The sequence below is a fragment of the Chiloscyllium plagiosum genome, unplaced genomic scaffold, assembly GCF_037043375.1.
Source record: "Chiloscyllium plagiosum isolate Xiang-an unplaced genomic scaffold, Cpla_swu_hap1 HiC_scaffold_15, whole genome shotgun sequence".
Lineage (NCBI taxonomy): Eukaryota > Metazoa > Chordata > Chondrichthyes > Orectolobiformes > Hemiscylliidae > Chiloscyllium > Chiloscyllium plagiosum.
Window position 1 is genome coordinate 54,309,090 of NW_028270153.1, and position 18,345 is coordinate 54,327,434.

The 18,345-nt window shown below is 40.4% G+C and overlaps 1 protein-coding gene across 1 annotated transcript in view; it reads right to left on the reverse strand.

The window, feature by feature from the left end:
- The window catches only part of ctnnbl1 (catenin, beta like 1), a 195,996-nt gene extending 178,521 nt beyond the window's left edge, over positions 1–17,475 (reverse strand). The window contains exon 1 of the mRNA XM_043710185.2: positions 17,370–17,475. Coding sequence (XP_043566120.2) covers positions 17,370–17,399 — 30 coding nt within the window. The 5' untranslated portion in view covers positions 17,400–17,475. The remainder of the gene's footprint in view (positions 1–17,369) is intronic.
- Positions 17,476–18,345: the final 870 nt, after the last annotated feature.

An 18,345-nucleotide genomic window follows, 5' to 3' on the forward strand; every position in this document is an offset into this window, starting at 1 on the left:
CAAGAACTGGAAAATATGGATCGGCTGTTTGAGGATAAATCCACATCTGGCATGTGGGAGTCTTTTAAAGACCAGTGATTAGAGTGCAGAACAGGTGTGTTCCTGTAAAAATGAAGGACAAGAAGTGCAGGATTCGGGAACCTTGGATGATATGGGAAATTACCAGCTTAGTCAAAAAAAAGGAAGTATACCTAAGATGTAGTCAACTAAACACAGACAAAGTCCTTTAAGAATATAGAGCAAGTAGGAGAGCTTAAATAGGGCGTCAGGTGGGCTAAAAGGAACCATGAAACGTCCTTGGCAAGCACAGTTAAGGAGAATCACAAGATATATGACACATATACTAGGAGCAAGAGGGTAGCTCAGGAAACAATACGCCCACTCAAGAATTAAGGAGAGGTGTTATATCTGTAGCCAGAGGAAATGGGTGAGATCCTTAATGAGTACTTTACATTGGTATTCATCGAAGAGAGGGACATGAGAAATGTTGAGGTGAGGGAAATGTGTGTGCATATGCTCTGGCAGGTCAACACAATGAAGCAGAAAATGTTGGGTGTCTTGAAATACTTTAAAGTAGACGCGTCCTCAGAGCCAGATGGGTTCTACCCAAGGATACTGTCGGAGGCAAGCAAGGAAATAGCCTTAACATATATTTACGCACCTTCTTTGGCCTCAGGTTAGGTTCCAGACAACTGGAGAATGGCCAATGTTGTTCATTGGAATAAGAAGCGAAACAAAGATAATCCAGTAATTATAGCCTGGTAAGCCTGACGGCAGTGATGAGAAAGTGTTGGGGAGAATACTGAGAGACAGGATTTATCCACATTTAGAAATGAATGTATTAGTTAATGATAGATAGCGTGGGTTTGTATGGGGAAGGTCGTGGTCTCATCAACTTGATCGAGTTTTTTCAGGAGGTGACAAAAATGATCGACAAGGGAAGGACAATGGAGGGTTCCAAATGGACTATAATAAGGTATTTGATAAGGCACATGGCAGACTGGTACAAAAGATAAGAGTCTCATAGGACCCAGGGTGTGCTGGCTATTTGGATGCAGAATTGGCTTTGTCAGAGAAGAAAGAGTAGCAGTGGAAGGATGCTTTGTGAAATGGAAATCAGTAACTAGTGGCATCCCACGGGGATCAGTGCTGGGACCTTTGTTGTTTGTATATATAAATAAATGTCCTGGAGGAAAATGTAAGTCGTCTGATTAATAAATTTGCAGAATTACAGATAGTGAGGAAGATTTCCAAAGGAGACAGTGGGATACACATAGATTGCAGATTTGGACAGAATATTGACAGAAAGAGTTTGATCCAGGCAAATGCAAGGTGATGCATTTTGGAAGATCAAATGCAGGTGCGATTTATACAATAAATGGCAGAAGCCTTAAGAGCTGCCATACAGAAGGATCTGGGCATACAGGTCCACAGATCCCTCAAAGTGGCAAAACAGATGGACAGGTTGGTCAAGAAGGCATACAGCAAATTTGCCTTCATCAGCTAGGGCACTAAACATAAAAAGTTGGCAAGTTACGTTACAGCTGTAAAAAAACTTTACTTAAGCCACACTTGGAATAGTGTGTGTAGTTCTGGTCACCATGCTACCAGGAGAACACAGATGCTTTGGAGAGGCTGTAGAGAAGGTTTACTAGGATGTTACCTTGTTCTGGAGGGTTTTAGAAACGAGAGACTAGATAAACCGAATTATATTCACTGGAAAGACAGAGGCTGAGAAGCAACCTGATAGAGGTCTGCAAATTTATGAGAAGAAAGTTAGGGTGGGTAGTCAGAGGCTTTTTCCTCGGATGGGGAGGTCAACTTCAAGAGGGCACAGGTTCAAGGTGAGACAGGTAAAGTTTAGGGGAGAAGTGAAGGGAAAATATTTCACACAGAAGGTGGTGGATGCCTGGAACACACTGCCAGAGACAGTGGTGGAAGCATGCAAGTTAGCAATGTTTATGGCATATCTTAATAGAGACATAAATAGGAGGCGAACAGAGCGACAGAAACCACGTAGAGGCAATGAGAAGTGGGAAGAAATAAGAACGAGGAATCAGCACAGGCTTGATCGGTCAAAGGGCCTGTACCTGTGCTGTATCGTTCTTTTTAAAATGATGCCGTTTCATGTTTAGAAATCTTTCAAATTATGTTACATGTAACTAGCTCAATTTGTCCCATTTAGCTTCACTTCTTTGGGGTAATAAATTCAATTTTCTTGTTAAAACCAGATTTGCAGCATTGCATTATGCTTCAGTGAAACACTACCACAGTAAATTAGAAAAATATGATGTACCAATCTCGATGTGACTTGTTCACTAGTAACGTCAACCTAGATTACAACTTGGAATTGCATTAATAGAATACTGGAGCAGAATTCGCTTATTGTTTAAATAGACAACTTTACATTAGTTTTCAAAGGAACATGAAAGAGAATGGTGAGCAAAAAGACCAAAATTAAATTATTTGATGCATGTGGATAAAGTCACTCGCACAAATTTGAAGAGTAAAATCATCTGCTCCAATGTTTCAAATACTTGGTTTCTTGACACTCTTCTGCCGCATTTCTAAACCCTATTTCAAGATACTATCTTTGTTACTCTCCTGTTTTGATTCTATTTGTAATTAGTTCCAACATTTCACTTACCCATCTCCCTGATAAACTAAAAAGAACAAGTAACAGTACAGCACAAGAACAGGCCCTTTGGTCCACCAACCCTGCACTGACACATGGCTCCTTTCTAAACTAAAAACATTTTGCCTCTATGAGATTCGTATCTTTTGTTCCTGCTTATTCATGTATCTGTCAATATGCCTCTTAATTTTTGACAACATGTTTTCTTCTGCCAGCACATTCCAGGGCACATCGCCCGCTCTATAAAAAAACCTGCCTCTCGTATCTCCTTTAAACTTGCCCCCTTTTACCGTAAACCAACATCCCTTTGTAATTGACATTTCTACACTGGGATAAAGGCTCTCACTATCCATTCTATCCATACCTCTCATAATTTTGTAAACTTCTACATCACAACACAATAATTTATAAGTAAATAATTTCCACTCACATGTTAGCGCGTTATTTAAAATGTAATTTTATATCCTTACATATACTCAAAAACATAATACTGGTAAAGAAATGCATGGTCCATAATTCCATCATAAACTTTCCCTTATTCATGATATTCTTTGGTATCTGATCCATTCCCACTGTCATTCCTTTCCGTTTCTTAGTACTAAAACAAAACTATTACCACAATAAGTATAACAAACTGTTATATAATAATCACATTGTGATGTCTGAACATAATTTAAAATAATCTTATGACAATGATCAACTGAAGCACATGCAAATAAAATCAATAATATTTATCAATATATTTATAAAATCGTGCATGACTTGTGTTCCAGGAGAATCTTACAGATTTTGATATTTACAAAATCTGGCTTATCCACACAATCTTCTCTGCTCTACATATAAAATGATAATCTCTCTCATCTTATACTCCTCCTGTTACGTTTCTGGATCTTTTCCAATTTTCTAATTCTATATTTTTCATTTCCACTTTTCAGGTTATATTCGAGAGTTTCAACTATTTGTGATCTTGCATATATCTTTGCTTGTCTCCATATTGAACAAGCATGAACAGCAAAAAGCACAGAAATGATAAGATGGCTGGCCTCCCTAATTTTGTATCTCAATTTTTAAGTGAATCAAAATGTTACCTTCATATCATAAAACTGTCTGAAAATGCTCAACCCAAATTTAAATGGACAATATCAACAAATTCAATGCATTTTTGGATTTTAAATGCAGCTGAATACATCTATTCAATCATTGTATGAATTGGTATATCAAGTCATTGTCAACTCATTCTCACTGCACAGAACTGAAATAAATCAAACCTCTTACTTTTGCTGCAGTCATGCTGAAACATAACTGCTACACACATTGAAACAGTATTTACGCTGACAGTTCAAGTAATCTTCAGTTATTAGCATTTTTCCTACTCAGTTCATGAGGTATACTCCAAACGCATACTTGAGACTTAACATGCAATTAATGTAGTGTGGCATCTCCTGGAGAGATGTCATGTTGAAGGCTAGTATCCAGAGAGAAAAATGTATATTGAGATTGGTAAAAGAACGAGGGGGAAAACTTCTTTGTGTAATGACGATTTAAGATCATAAGAAACAAGAGCAGGAATATGCCATTCAATAAGATCATGGGTGGTCCAAATGTAGAATCAACTGCACGTTTTACTTGCTCCAAACACCCACCACAATAACCTGATTTCCCTTGTGCATTAAATAATTATCCATCAGAGACTTGACCATATTCAATGACCCAGTCTTTATTTCTCTACTCAGTCCTCCCAAGTAGAGAATTCCAAAGATTAACAACAGAGAAGTTTCTCATTTTCTCTATCCTAAAGGAGGATACCACTTCTGTGTAAACTGTGACCCTAGAATTAGATTTCTCCAGAAGAGGAAACATTCTCTTAGCATCTATCCTATCAAGTTCCCTCAGTCTTTGATCTTGCAAAAGGATCAACTCTCAGTCTTCCAAACTTGAGTACAGGCCCAACTTTTCCATGTAACTCTTTCAGGCCTTGAATCAGCCAAATGAACTTTGTGTGAATTGTATATCGTTTCTCAAGTAAGGAGACTAAATATTCTTGGTGCAGCCTCACCATTGTCCTATACAATTGAAGGAAGACTTCCTTATTTTTACACACCTTGCAACAAAAGGCCAACAATTCATTTGGTTTTCCTAATTCCTTGCTGATACTGTAAACATTTTGAGATTCACGCAGAAGGATATTCATATAACTCTGTACCACAGCATTCTGCAGTCTCTCAAATTAAATTTTTGTTCTTCCCACTGTGTATATGAACGTAGGAATTAGATTGCACTTTCCCAACAACCCTGATATACTTTGATTCTCCTGCCTATCTGTGCCTTAAAACCTTTTTAAATTTTCCCACATCTACCAGCTTCTGAAGTCAAACTCTCTCAATGAAGACAATTATTTTCAACTCTATCCGAAAAGGGCAACCACCAACTTTATAAACAATGCACCCTAGTTCTTGTGCAAGAATAATCATCTTTTCCATGTACACATTGTCAAGGTTATTCAGGATCTTATAAATTTCAATCAAGTCACTCCCTCACTCTTCTACTGCTTTGCTTCCAACTTTACTTTCAAACTATTTTCCCACCCTACATGAGCCGACTCTGTCTTCATCAGCTGGAACAAGCTCAGCCTGTCGAGCCTTTCCTCATAAAATTATCTGCACATATTAGGTTTAAAAAAAGGAAAGTCACCTTTATCCTATGAGATCACAGGGCAGCTATGGTGGTGGGTTAACCCATCGGTCACCATGCCTCAGGCGAGGGGAGAAGGACAGCCCTTCATGGTAAACTCAGGTGGTGGGGGAATTCAACTCACAGGGTTGGCATCAATCTGCATTGCAAACCAGCCATCCAGCTGATTTCCTAGATGCCCCGCTCCTAACATTTTCCCCAATGATGACCACTAAGCAAACTGACCTAGAGTTTCCTGCTTTCTATCTCCTTTTCTTGAATGTGCAGTTTTCTAACTCACTTGGAGCTGTTCAGCACCTATGGAATTTTGGAAGATTACAACAAATGAACCTACCATCTCTGTAGCCACTTATTTTAAGACCCTAGGATCCTGCCAATTAGTCCAAAGGACTTGTCAGCCTTTGGACCTATTAATTTTATTAGAACCTTTTACCCTAGCAATGTGATTGCATTAAGTTCATCCCTCCCTTTTGCTTCTCGACTTTTTAAACAGTTCTCAGGATGCTTTCCTCCCATGCCAAGTTAGACACAAACTACTTGTCCGAGATCTTTGCCATTAGTCTCAACTACCAAAACACCAATATGCCTATTGCTACTCTTTTCTATACACTTATAAAATGTCTAATCGTTTTTATATCTCTTGCTAGCTTCCTCTCACCTACCAATTTCTCCATTATTACTTTTTAAATCATATTTTGCTGGTTTCTAAAATGTTTATAAAATCTTATGGCATAGCACTAATCTTTGCAGCATTGCACTTCTTTTTTATTCAATACTATCTTAACACGATGATGCATTGCTCTTGACACAATCTTCTTTTCTCTATGAACGATCACTGTTTACAATCATTAAATAATATCTCTCAACTGCTTTACTACCAACTTTCCTTTTAATCTATTTTCCCTATCCACATTAGTAATCTTTAGGGTGTGGGTTTGCTCGCTGAGCTGTAGGTTTGATATCCAGAGGTTTCATTACCTGGCTAGGAAACATCATCAGTGGCGACCTCCAAGTGAAGCGAAGCTGTTGTCTCCTGCTTTCTATTTATATGTTTGTCCTGGATGGGGTTCCTGGGGTTTGTGGTGATGCCATTTCCTGTTCATTTTCTGAGGGGTTGATAGTTGGTATCTAGATCTATGTGTTTGTTTATGGCATTGTGGTTGGAGTGCCAGGCCTCTAGGAATTCTCTGGCACGTCATTGCTTAGCCTGTCCCAGGATAGACATGTTGTCCCAGTCGAAATGGTGGTTTTTTTCATCCGTGTGTAGGGCTACTAGGGAGAGAGGGTAGTGTCTTTTTGTGGCTAGCTGGTGTTCGTGTATCCTGGTGGCTAACTTTCTTCCTGTTGGTCCTACGTAGTGTTTGTGGCAGTCCTTGCATGGAACCACCTATACAATGTATTCAAGAAGAACGGATACTCAAAAAATACAGTCCGCAGATTCCTCAAGAACAAACCACGACAAGCAGACCAAACACAGCCAGAAACCCTAACCACCTTAGCATACATCAAAGAAGTTTCAGAAATGACAGCCAGACTACTAAGACCCCTCGGAATCCTAGTACACACAAACCCACCAACACTCTCAAACAAAAACTAACAAACTTAAAAGACCCAGTACAACCCTTCGACAAAACCAACAAAATTCCATGCAAGGACTGCCACAAACACTATTTAGGACAAACAGGAAGAAAGTTAGCCACCAGGATACACGAACACCAGCTAGCCACAAAAAGACACGACCCTCTCTTCCTCGTAGCCCTACACACGGATGAAAAAAACCACCAATTTGACTGGGACAACACATCTATCCTGGGACAGGCTAAGCAATGACGTGCCAGAGAATTCCTCGAGGCCTGGCACTCCAACCACAACGCCATAAACAAACACACAGATCTAGATACCATCTATCAACCCCTCAGAAAACGAACAGGAAATGACATCACCACAAACCCCAGGAACCCCACCCAGGACAAACATATAAATAGAAAGCAGGAGACAACAGCTTCGCTTCACTTGGAGGTCGCCACTGATGATGTTACCTAGCCAGGTAATGAAATGTCTGGATATCAAGCCTACAGCTCAGCGAGCAAACCTACACTCTAAACCTCAACCTGAGCTACAAACCTTGCATTAGTAATCTTTGTCTTAATATGCTTGTAAATGACTTAAGTTAAAGACCCTAGTTTCAGTTCCACATTTCTCAGTCTCAAAACAAATGTTAAATTCTATTACAACTCATTTCAAGGATCCTTTACTAGTTAATCCTACTTCATTAAATTCATACCATAAGGACAGAAGTAGGTCACTGAGCCATTGAGTTTGCTCTGTCATTCAATGAGATTTGGGCTGATCTGATATTTCTCACTCCACTTCCCAGCCTTTTCCCATAACAATAGATTCCCTAAAAATCTAACTATCTCAGGCTTGAATGCACTGAGTAAACCAATCTCTATAGCCCTCTGCCCTCAAAACTTACACAGATTGATTACCCTCAGAGAAGATATTCCTCATCTCTATATAAACTGGGTGATCACCTACTCAGGTTACAGCTTTTGTTCTTTTCACAAGGGGAACCATGATAAGCTCCTCAAGAACATATATTTTACAATTAGGTGGCATCTGCTTCTTCTAAACTCCACTGAGTACAAGACCTAAACGATTCAACTTCTCCAAAAACAATCTCTCCATACCAGGTTAAGCCCAGTTATCTTTCTCTGGATACCTATCGCATTCTCAGCTACGTTGCCCCCTGGCCCCACCCACTTCCCATTTATCTCTCAGCTCCTCTGGGCCACCCCCTCAATCCTGATGAAGAGCTTATGCCCAAAACATCAACTCTCTTCCTCCTTGGATGCTGCCTGACTGGCTGTGCCTTTCCAGCACCACATACTTCGACTCTTTCTCTGGATAGCCAATATATCTTGCCTTAGCTAAGACGACCAAAACTGTTCACAGCATTCCAGACGTGATCTAACTAGTGCCTTGTACTGTTTGAGTAAGACATGCCCATTTTTATGTTCCACTCCCCTTACCGCCAGGCAGCATGGTGGCTTAGTGGTTAACACTGCTGCCTCTCAGCGCCAAGGAGCCAGGTTCAATTCCACCCTCGGGAAACTGTCTATGTCTCACAGTCTAGATTGGATCTCCCCTTCCTGACTCTGTGTGAAGCTTACCGATCGAAAATTGAATTCAAAGTGGAATTTGAACCCATGCCCCCAGAACATCAGCCCAAGTTTCTGGATTACTAGTCCAGTGACATTACCATTATGCCAGCACCTCCCTTTAACTCAAACACACTCAAAGTCCAAGTAGAACCCTGCGAGCCAACAGATTCCCATAGTACTGACACTGTTCTTTTAAGAATGTAATTTTCTGACCTTGACTGACTGTTCCTGCCAATCAACACCCCCACCCCAGCTTTTTTGTGATTGTTCGACAAGGGCTCCCAAATACCTCTTTGCTGTAGCTTTCTGCAGTCTAAGTAACTAATATTCAGCTCCTCTATCCTTCCTGCCAAACTCCATAGCTTCACATTTTCCCACAGTATATTCTAACTACAAACTTTTTGCCCACTTGCTTAACCTGTTATATCCTTTTGCAGACTTCTTGTGTCATCCTAACTACTTGCCTTTCTCCCTTGTGTCATTTGTAAACTTGACTATAGTATATTCACTTCCCTCATCTAAGTCATTATTGCATTTTGTAAATAATTGTTGAAAATGTCCCTGTTACCCCAACATCTTTTTTATTAGTTAATCATTTCTTTAACCAAGCTAATATATTCCTCCCACCACCATGGGCACATAGAGTCATAGAGATGTACAGACCCTTCGATCCAACCTATCCATGCTGACCAGATATCCCAACCCAATCTACTCGCACCTGCCAGCACCCGGCCATATTCCTCCAAACCTTTTCTACTCATATACCCATCCAAATGCCTTTTAAGTGTTGCAATTGTACTAGCCTCCACCACTTTCTCTGGCAGCTCATTCCATTCATGTACCACCCTCTGTGTGAAAACGTTGCCCGTTAGGTCTCTTTTATATCCTTCCACTCTCACCCTAAACCCATACCTTCTAGTTCTGGACTCCCCGACCCCAGGAAAAAGACTTTGTCTATTTATCCTATCCATGCCCCTCATAATTTTGCAAACCTCTATACGGTCACCCCTCAGCCCCCGACGCTCCAGGGAAAACAGCCCTAGCCTGTTCAGGCTCTCCTTATAGCTCAAATCCTCCAACCCTAGCAACATCCTTGTAAATCTTTTCTGAACCCTTTCAAGGTTCACAACATCCTTCTGATAGGAAGGAGGCCAGAATTGCACGCAATATTCCAACAGTGGCCTAATCAATGTCCTGTACAGCCACAACATGACCTCCCAACTCCTGTGCTCAATACTCTGACCAATAAAGGAAAGCATACCAAAAGCCTTCTTCCCTATCCTATCTACCTGCAATTCCACTTTCAAGGAGCTATGAACCTGGACTCCAAGGTCTCTTTGTTCAGCAACACTCCCTAGGACCTTACCATGAAGTGCATCAGTCCTGCTAAGATTTGCTTTCCCAAAATGGAGCACGTCGCATTTATCTGAATTAAACTCCATCTGCCACTTCTCATCCCATTGGCCCATTTGATCAAGGTCCCGTTGTAATCTGAGGTAACCTTATTCGCTGTCCACTACATCTCCAATTTCGGTGTCATCTGCAAACTTACTAACTATACATTTTATGCTCACATCTAAATCATTTATATAAATGACGAAAAGTAGCCTAATATGAGGTACATTATGCCTTCTCAAAATCCACTACTTTCCCTTTATGTATCCTGCTTGCTATGCCTTCAAAGAATTATACTAAATTTGTCTGGCATGACTTCCCCATTATGTAGCAAACCTGAATCTACCTGACTATATTATTTCTAAATACTCTATTACATCCTTTATAATAGACTAACATATTCCAAATAATAGATGTTAAGCTAACTTGCCAATTTCCTATTTTATTTCTCTTTTCTTTTTTGAGTAAGGGTATTACATTGGCAATTTTTCCAATCACTTTTCCAGAATATAAGTGTATTTTTGGAAGGTTACTATTTGTGCATCCACTATCTCAGTAGTTACTTTAATTAATATCCTTTGATGCTTCCCATCAAGTCTCAAGGACTTATTGGCCTTTAGCCCCATTAGCTTCCTTAGTACATTTTCTTTAGTGATAGTTACTGTGTTCATTTTATTTCCCCTTTTTCTCCTCAATCATTTTGTACTTTTGGAACATTATCAGTGTCTCCTACTGTGAAGACTGGTGCAAAGTATTTGTTCAACTCCTTTACTATTTCCTTTACTACTTTGGCCTTTCGCTTCCTTTTAGTATATTTAAAAAAGCACTTGATGTCAAGCTCAATATTTCTTGCTAGTTCACCTTTCAGGTTTATTTAATCCCTCATTTTTATTTTGGTCACTTTTTGTTGTTTTCTAAACTTTCCCAGTTCTCGGGCTTACCAGTAATCTTTGCCACATTATGCTACTTCTTTCAGTTTGGTGTTAATTCCTGATTAACCGTGGTTGGCTTATTCCCTTCCTAGAATCCTTCTTCATCACTGCGATGTGTGTGTTTTTCAAGAGACGAACTATATTCTTAAAAGTAAACTATTGCTGCTCAAGTGTATTCACTATGAAATTCTTTTCCTAGTCCATAACAACTAGTTCTGCCCTTATTTATTTGCAATTACCCTTATGTTTACCACAGCTGTTTCTGACCCAAGTTCTCCTTTTCAAATTAAATGCTAAATTCTACCATGTATGGAAACTTTGAGGAGATCTTTTCCTCGGAGATCATTTAATAAACCTGTCATTATACATTACCAAATCCAGAAAAGTCTGATCCATAGTTGGACCCACAGCATATTGTTCAAGGAAACTGTTCAAATACACTATGCATTCTTCCTTGTGGTTACCTTACAAATCTAACAACACAACCGACATGAAGATTAAAGACACCCAGAGTGGCACGGTGGCTCAGTGATTATCAGTGCTACTGCTTCACAGCACCAGGAACCCAGGTTTAATTCCAGCCTCAAGTGACTGCAAACTCCACACACACCCCTACCCCGTGTCTGCGTGCGTTTCCATCAGGTGGTCTGGTTTCCTCCCATAGTTCAAAGATATGCAGGTGAGGTTAATTGGTTATAAATTATCTTCGTGTTCAGGAATATGGAGGCTAAATGGATTAGTCATGGTAATTGCAGGATTTTGGACATATGGTAGGGATTTGTAGGATGCTGTATGGAGGATTGGTGCAGACTTGACAGGCCACATGGCCTCTTTCTGCACAATAGGGATTCTGTGATTAACGTACTGTCTTAGTTACATAGAATCATGAGCTTCTGATTTATTGTCTATCCTAGCATATCATAGAATCCCAGAATCTCTACAGGGTGGAAACAGGCCATTCAGCCCAACAAGCAACAGGCCATTCACACCAACCCTCCGAAGAGTAACCCACCCAGACCTATTCCCCTACTCTATTACTCTACCTGACTAATGCGCCTAACCTCCACACCTCTGAACACTATGGGCAATTTTGCATCGCCAATTCACCTAACCTGCACATCTTTGGATTGTGGGAGGAAACCAGATCATTCCTGAAGAAGGGCTTATGCCTGAAAACGTTGATTGTCCTGCTCCTCTGATGCTGCCTGGCCTGCTGTGTTTTTCCAGCACCACATTTTTCAACTCTGGTCTCCAGCATCTGCAGTCCTCACTTTCTCCTAGGAAACCAGATCACCCAGGGAAACCCATGCAGACACAGGGAGGATGCGCAAACTCCACACAGATATAGCTACTGTTAAAGGGCCAAAAAGATTACTCCTGTTGATGTCTTCTCCCCACTGATATTTCTGACCTCCACACTCATTTGGATTCTACATCGTCTAATCGAAGATCATTTCTTGCTATCATTTCTATTCCATCCTGTACCAACACTGCTACCCCACCACCCATTCCTTCCTGCCTGTACATTTGAAAAGTCACTTACTCCTCAATACACAGTTCTCCACACTGACTTCTTTGTAACCATATCTCCATGACGGCTGCAAAATCATACCCATTAAATTCTATTTGTGCCATTAACTCATTATTTTGTTCAAAATACTATATGCATTCAAGTAAGCAGCCATTCATTTTGCTAATCATTTTTCCCTTCTTTTACCCTATTTGCTGACATTTTTCTATGTTTTTATACTTCCCCTTCCTGTTGGATATCATTATCCAAACATCTGCACTGAAATGCTGCTAATCATTTGTTTTGTAAGCTTACAGATCCCAATACCAGGTCTCAAACAGCCCATTACCGAGAGTTATTGTGCCCTCAGCCTGTTCCCTGTTTAGTTCCAAAAGGAATTTTAACAAACTGTTCAAAATACAATGTACAAATTCATCCCCCATGCAATTTTTGTCCATTGCTTTCAATCAATGTGAAGAGTAAAATCTCCCCATTTTTGTCTAAAAATCACACAACAGCAGATTTTAGTCCAACAGGTTTATTTGTTGGACTAGCTTCCAAAGCGCTGTTTCTTCATCAAGTGAGGGTGAAGCAAGACCATAAGACATTGAATTTATATAAAAGATTACAGTGTTATGCAGCTGAAATGATATATTGAACAAACCTAGACTGTTAAGTCTTTCATCTTTTAGAATGGCTTTGCTGGTTTTGGTTCTTTAATATGTAAACTCTAGAACTTCTTTTAAGTCACATTCTCAAGATAACAAAGTTTTATAACAAAAGATGACATCTTACCTCAGACAATGACTTAAAGGTGTGAGATTAGAGTCTGTCTATATCCCAATCTTGAATCAGATTGGTTCTAATTCCAAAGTGGAATTTACAAAATATGACATGGATTGACTGCCGGTAGGTTCTGCATTTTTTGAGCAAAATAGAATGTACTTTAGCAAGATGCTCATCCTCATTCTTATCGATGAGGTTAAGCACCTCACCAAGATCTTCCCTACGCCTCCACTTCTCGCCTTTAAACAACCGCCAAAACCTTAAACAGATCATTGTTTGCAGCAAACTGCCCAGCCTTCAGGACAACATTGACCACAACGCCATACAACCCTGTCATGGCAACCACTGCAAAACGCGTCAAAGAGTCAACACGGATACCACTATTACACGTGGGGACCATGTACACAGCAGGTACTCGTGTGATTTGGCTTACGTTGTCTATCTCATATGCTGCAGGCAAGGATGCCCCAAGGCATGGTACATTGGCGAGACCAAGCATACGCTATGACAACAGATGAATGGACACGCTGTTATGACATGAGGTGACCCTCTCCTGCTAATTTAAACTCGCAACACAGCAATGATTTAATCAGTTCTGTAAACTGTTTAAATTCGAGATGCCAAGAACTATCCCAAAAGTCACTATTTAAAGTACAAAAAATTTAAGAACTTTATTCTTTCGGTCTAACATAGAATATTAACTAACAACTATTTACAACTCCTTTCTCTAACCTATCTTTTAATTTCACTCCTACAAAACTGGTCCGATAAAACCCCGATTAAGATTTATCAAACAGTTCAAATTTCAAAAACCAGCCAGCTGACGAATCTTCTCTCTCTGTCTTCCTGTCTGCTTTTCTTCTTCTTAGGGATTTCTGTTTCACAGGTCATTGATAGATAAATGTACCTTTAAGAGAACTATTCTCCAGGCAGTCTACATGTGTTGGTGGTTTGGCAGTTCTCCTCCAACTGTTCAATTTGTTTAATATTTATACCCCAAAGCATCGGATTGTTTCACTGATTTTAATATTGTCAAAATATCAAATTCAGACTTGACTGGAGTTTAATATTTTGGGACATAATTTAAACTGATAGGCTGAATTTGAATTTGTTTTCTTGTCTCATAGCCATCCAAGTACTGCTAGCTGCTGGACCAAATGTTACATTGTAAATTTTCCAGTGCTCTGTGTGCCTCTAAGTCCTAGCCAGCTTTCAACTCCCTTAAAGGTGTAGTACCCCTTACACCTTTGCAACACTGGGTAACAATCACCAGGCAGGGGTATTCCCTCCCACTCGGAGGAACATTCAACGGTCAAGGACATTCGGCCTCGGACTTCAGGTGACCATCCTCCAAGGCAACAACACAAAGTGGCCGAGCAGAGGCTGATGGCCAAGTTTGGTACCCATGAGGATGGCCTCAACCGGGACCTTGGGTTCATGTCACACTACAGGTGACCCCACTGCACTATACACTTTCTCTCTCTCTCTCTCTCTCTCTCTCTCTCACACACACAGACACAGACACACACACACAGACACACACCCTTTCACAAGCTTATACCTGATCACACACACACACTTTACTCAGCTTGCACACATGCAAACACACACTCATGTGTACTCATGCACACACGCACACTCACTCTGTCTCTCTCTCCTGCACACGCGCACACACATAAAAGTTTATAGGGTGAATTTGTATTTGCAGAATTATATTTACAGATACATTCTATTTTGCTCAAAAAATGCAGAACTTGCAAGCAGTCAATCCATATCATATTTTGTAAATTCCACTTTAGAAATAGAACCAATCTGATTCAAGATTGGGATACAGACAGACTCTAACCTCACACCTTCAAGGGAATGTCTGAGCTGAGATGTCACCTTTTGTTATAAAACCTTAAGTTATCTTGAGAATGTGACTTTAAAGAAGTTCTGGGATTTACATATTAAAGAAGCAAAACCAGCAAACCTATTCTAAAAGATGAAAGACTTAACAATCTAAGTTTGTTCAATATATCGTTTCAGCTGCATGAAAATGTAATCTTTTGCCATAAATTCTGTGTCTTATGGACGTGCTTCACGACCACCTGAAGAAGAACCAGCGCTCCGAAAGCTAGTGCTTCCAAATAAACCTGTTGGGCTATAATCTGGTGTTGTGTGATTTTTAACTTTGTCCACCCCAGTCCAACACTGGTTCCTCCAAATCATGGCTCCCATTTGTTTTGCAGTAACTTTGCTATAAACCCCATTTTTTCTTGATTTATACTGTGCCCTACAGTAAACCTACTGGCCTACATATACAGAGCAACCCCCGGATTGACAGATCCGGTTCTACATTTTCACTATCTGGTGTGGCAACTGTACCATTCAAGATCAGAGACGGTTACAGAGAGTGGTGAACTCGGCCTGGACAATCACAAAGGCCAACCTCCCAACTATAGAATCCATCTACTAGGCCTGCTGTCAAGGTAAGGCCGCCAGCATTCTTAAAGATCCATCCCACCCTGGCAATGTTTTGCTACAACTTCTACCATCGGGAGAACACACACAGCAGAGTTTAGACTAGAGTGGTGTTGGAAAAGCACAGCAGGTCAGGCAGCATCCGAGCAGCAGGAAACTCGACATTTCGAGCAAAAGCCCTTCATCAGGAATACTGGTTTTGTAACATTTTCTACCCTGTTAGAATACTGAATGGACTCACAAACTCTTAACATTGGCCTGTACCTGCATTTTGTTTTTTCCACTGTTTACCTATTATTTACTATCTATGCTACTTAATTATGTAATCTGCCTGTATTGGTTGCAAGACAAAGCTTTTCGCTGTGCCTCGGTGCATGTGACAATAAATTCAATTCAATTACCAGCAGTTTACCGCATCCTGGACATATTATAGGGAACGTTATAGCACCAGGGCCCAGGAGGCTGCTGGGAAGGTATGTTTCCCATTTAAATGAATGGGTTCACACCTATCAGCGGTTTCAAGCTTCTGTGGTGGGTCTTTGATCATATCCTCTGCGGGGGCAGGGGTACTACTATACTCCCAATGATGACTTCTTCCCTTCACCATTTCTTATCTCCATCGAAACAGATTCTACATCTTGATCATCTGAATTCTCATTACTGGACTGATTTCATAATTTAATAAAAGAGTTCCTCAATCTCCTCTCCTTCCTTCCTGTCTTTACAAAATGCTGAACATCCTTGAATACTTAGTTCCCAGCCATGGTCATTTTTGCAACCACATTTCTACAATGGCAATCACATAACACATTTATTTGTATTTGTATTATTAATTTTGTCCATCCTGCTATGTATGCTGTGCACATTCAGAGAAAGAATTTTCAGTCTGCCTTTTCACTATTCATCTCTATATCTAAAAGCATAGAAAATGGAAAAGTAACTAAAATGTACATTGGTGTTTTTGGCAAGACTTGGGATTAATTGGGAATAAGGGAATTACATAAACCTTGAACAAGTACTTTGCATCTGTCTGCAGTTTAGTGATAAAAGCATCTCAAGAATTACTTGCCAGTATACTCTTACGTTTGTGTTCTGTTCCACCTGACACACTCTAGTCCTCATTATTAATATTGCAATCCTACATTACTGTTTCATCCTTTCTTATCAACTTTCTAAATTTCCCATCTTATGAAACTTTTCTCCCACTAAAGTTATATTTCAGTACTGGAGCAATTCTGTTTTCCATCTTATGAAAAGGACATCAAGGTACAGGAGATAGCATAAGTGTAGTGTATGTTTTATTTTATATTTAATATTTCTATATTAGATTAGTATTGAAAGTTAACATTATGAAATCATTTCTCATCATTCTGTCAGTCAGACTGATCTGTTGTTAGGCAAATATGTCTAATATTATAACGCACCTCTCTGTACAAAGGAGTTTAAAGTGATTCAAATAAAAGATGAAACTCCTAAGCTGGATCTGATGGTAATAATGTGGCTGTGGGAAGTTGGTCTATTGATATTTCCGAATCAACCTGCTCAGAGATGTCATTACACATCTCTGGAGCTGGTGGGACTTAAAGATGATCACCCGATGAGGCCCCATGTGAACTCCAAAGTGTCAGAGAAAGAGGGTTCCCTGTCACTATACTGGCAAATGCAGCCACAACTCGAGGTCCAGGCCCTGCGGCCTCGCTTGTCCCAGAGCCGGTTGGTTAGGTGAATGAAGCGGCTCAGACTGACTGAGGATAGACAGGAAGCCCGAGGGAAGGAAAAGGTAACTGCCTCACCTGGTAGTTCAGCAACTCGCCCACGTCCATCACAGCACTGTCACAAGGAGAAGCTGGCAGCCGCCTCCAGCCCTCACACACACACACAGCACAGGGCTCTGCCACACTGCCGTAAAACAGCAACTGACACACTGCCGTATGTACCAACCGGTCGTAAATGACTCTCAGTTGTCGTAAAGGCACCACATTCAGGTCGGGATGAACTTAAAAATTCTTGAGTTGAAACCATGGTAGCTAATTAAACTTCCGAAGGGAAAGTTAGGATTGGTTTTAGTGACCTCTTCCAACAAATAAAAACCTGAAATAGATTTAAAAGCAGAACATTGTTGAACTGTTCAGGGCAGCTTTTATTTTGGAGTGAAACAAATTTAATGTTTCAAGCTGATGATTTTCATCACACCTGGAAAGGTTATTACTTTTGTTAGATTTGAGGGAAGAGAGGTTAAAAACAAAAGGAAAGGTGAGGGTTAGAGAATCAAAACTCATAGTGTGGCATCAAAATACATGATAAAACAGTTATTAATCAGAAACCAGAACTGTTCAGGGCCCAGCCACATTTGATTAGATTCCGTAGCATGGAAACAGGCCCTTAGGCCCAACAAGTCTACACCAACCCTCCGAAGAATAACCACCCAGACCCATTCCCCATATTTACCTCAACTACTGCAACTAACACTACGGGCAATTTAGCAAGGCCAATTCACCCAACCTGCACAGTTTTGGATTGTGGGAGGAAACCAGAGCACCCGGAGGAAACCCACGCAGACACGGGGAGGACATGCAAACTCCACACAGACAGTCACCTGAGGCTGGAATCAAACCCGGGACCCTGGCTCTGTGAGGCAGCAGTGCCACCCACTGAGCCACCGTGCCACCCACATTGCCTTAAAACGGAGAGGAACAGACATATTGCCATATGCCCCAAATGCTTGAAAGGATGTAATTGACTAAGAAGAAGATGAGGTGTTCCTCAAAT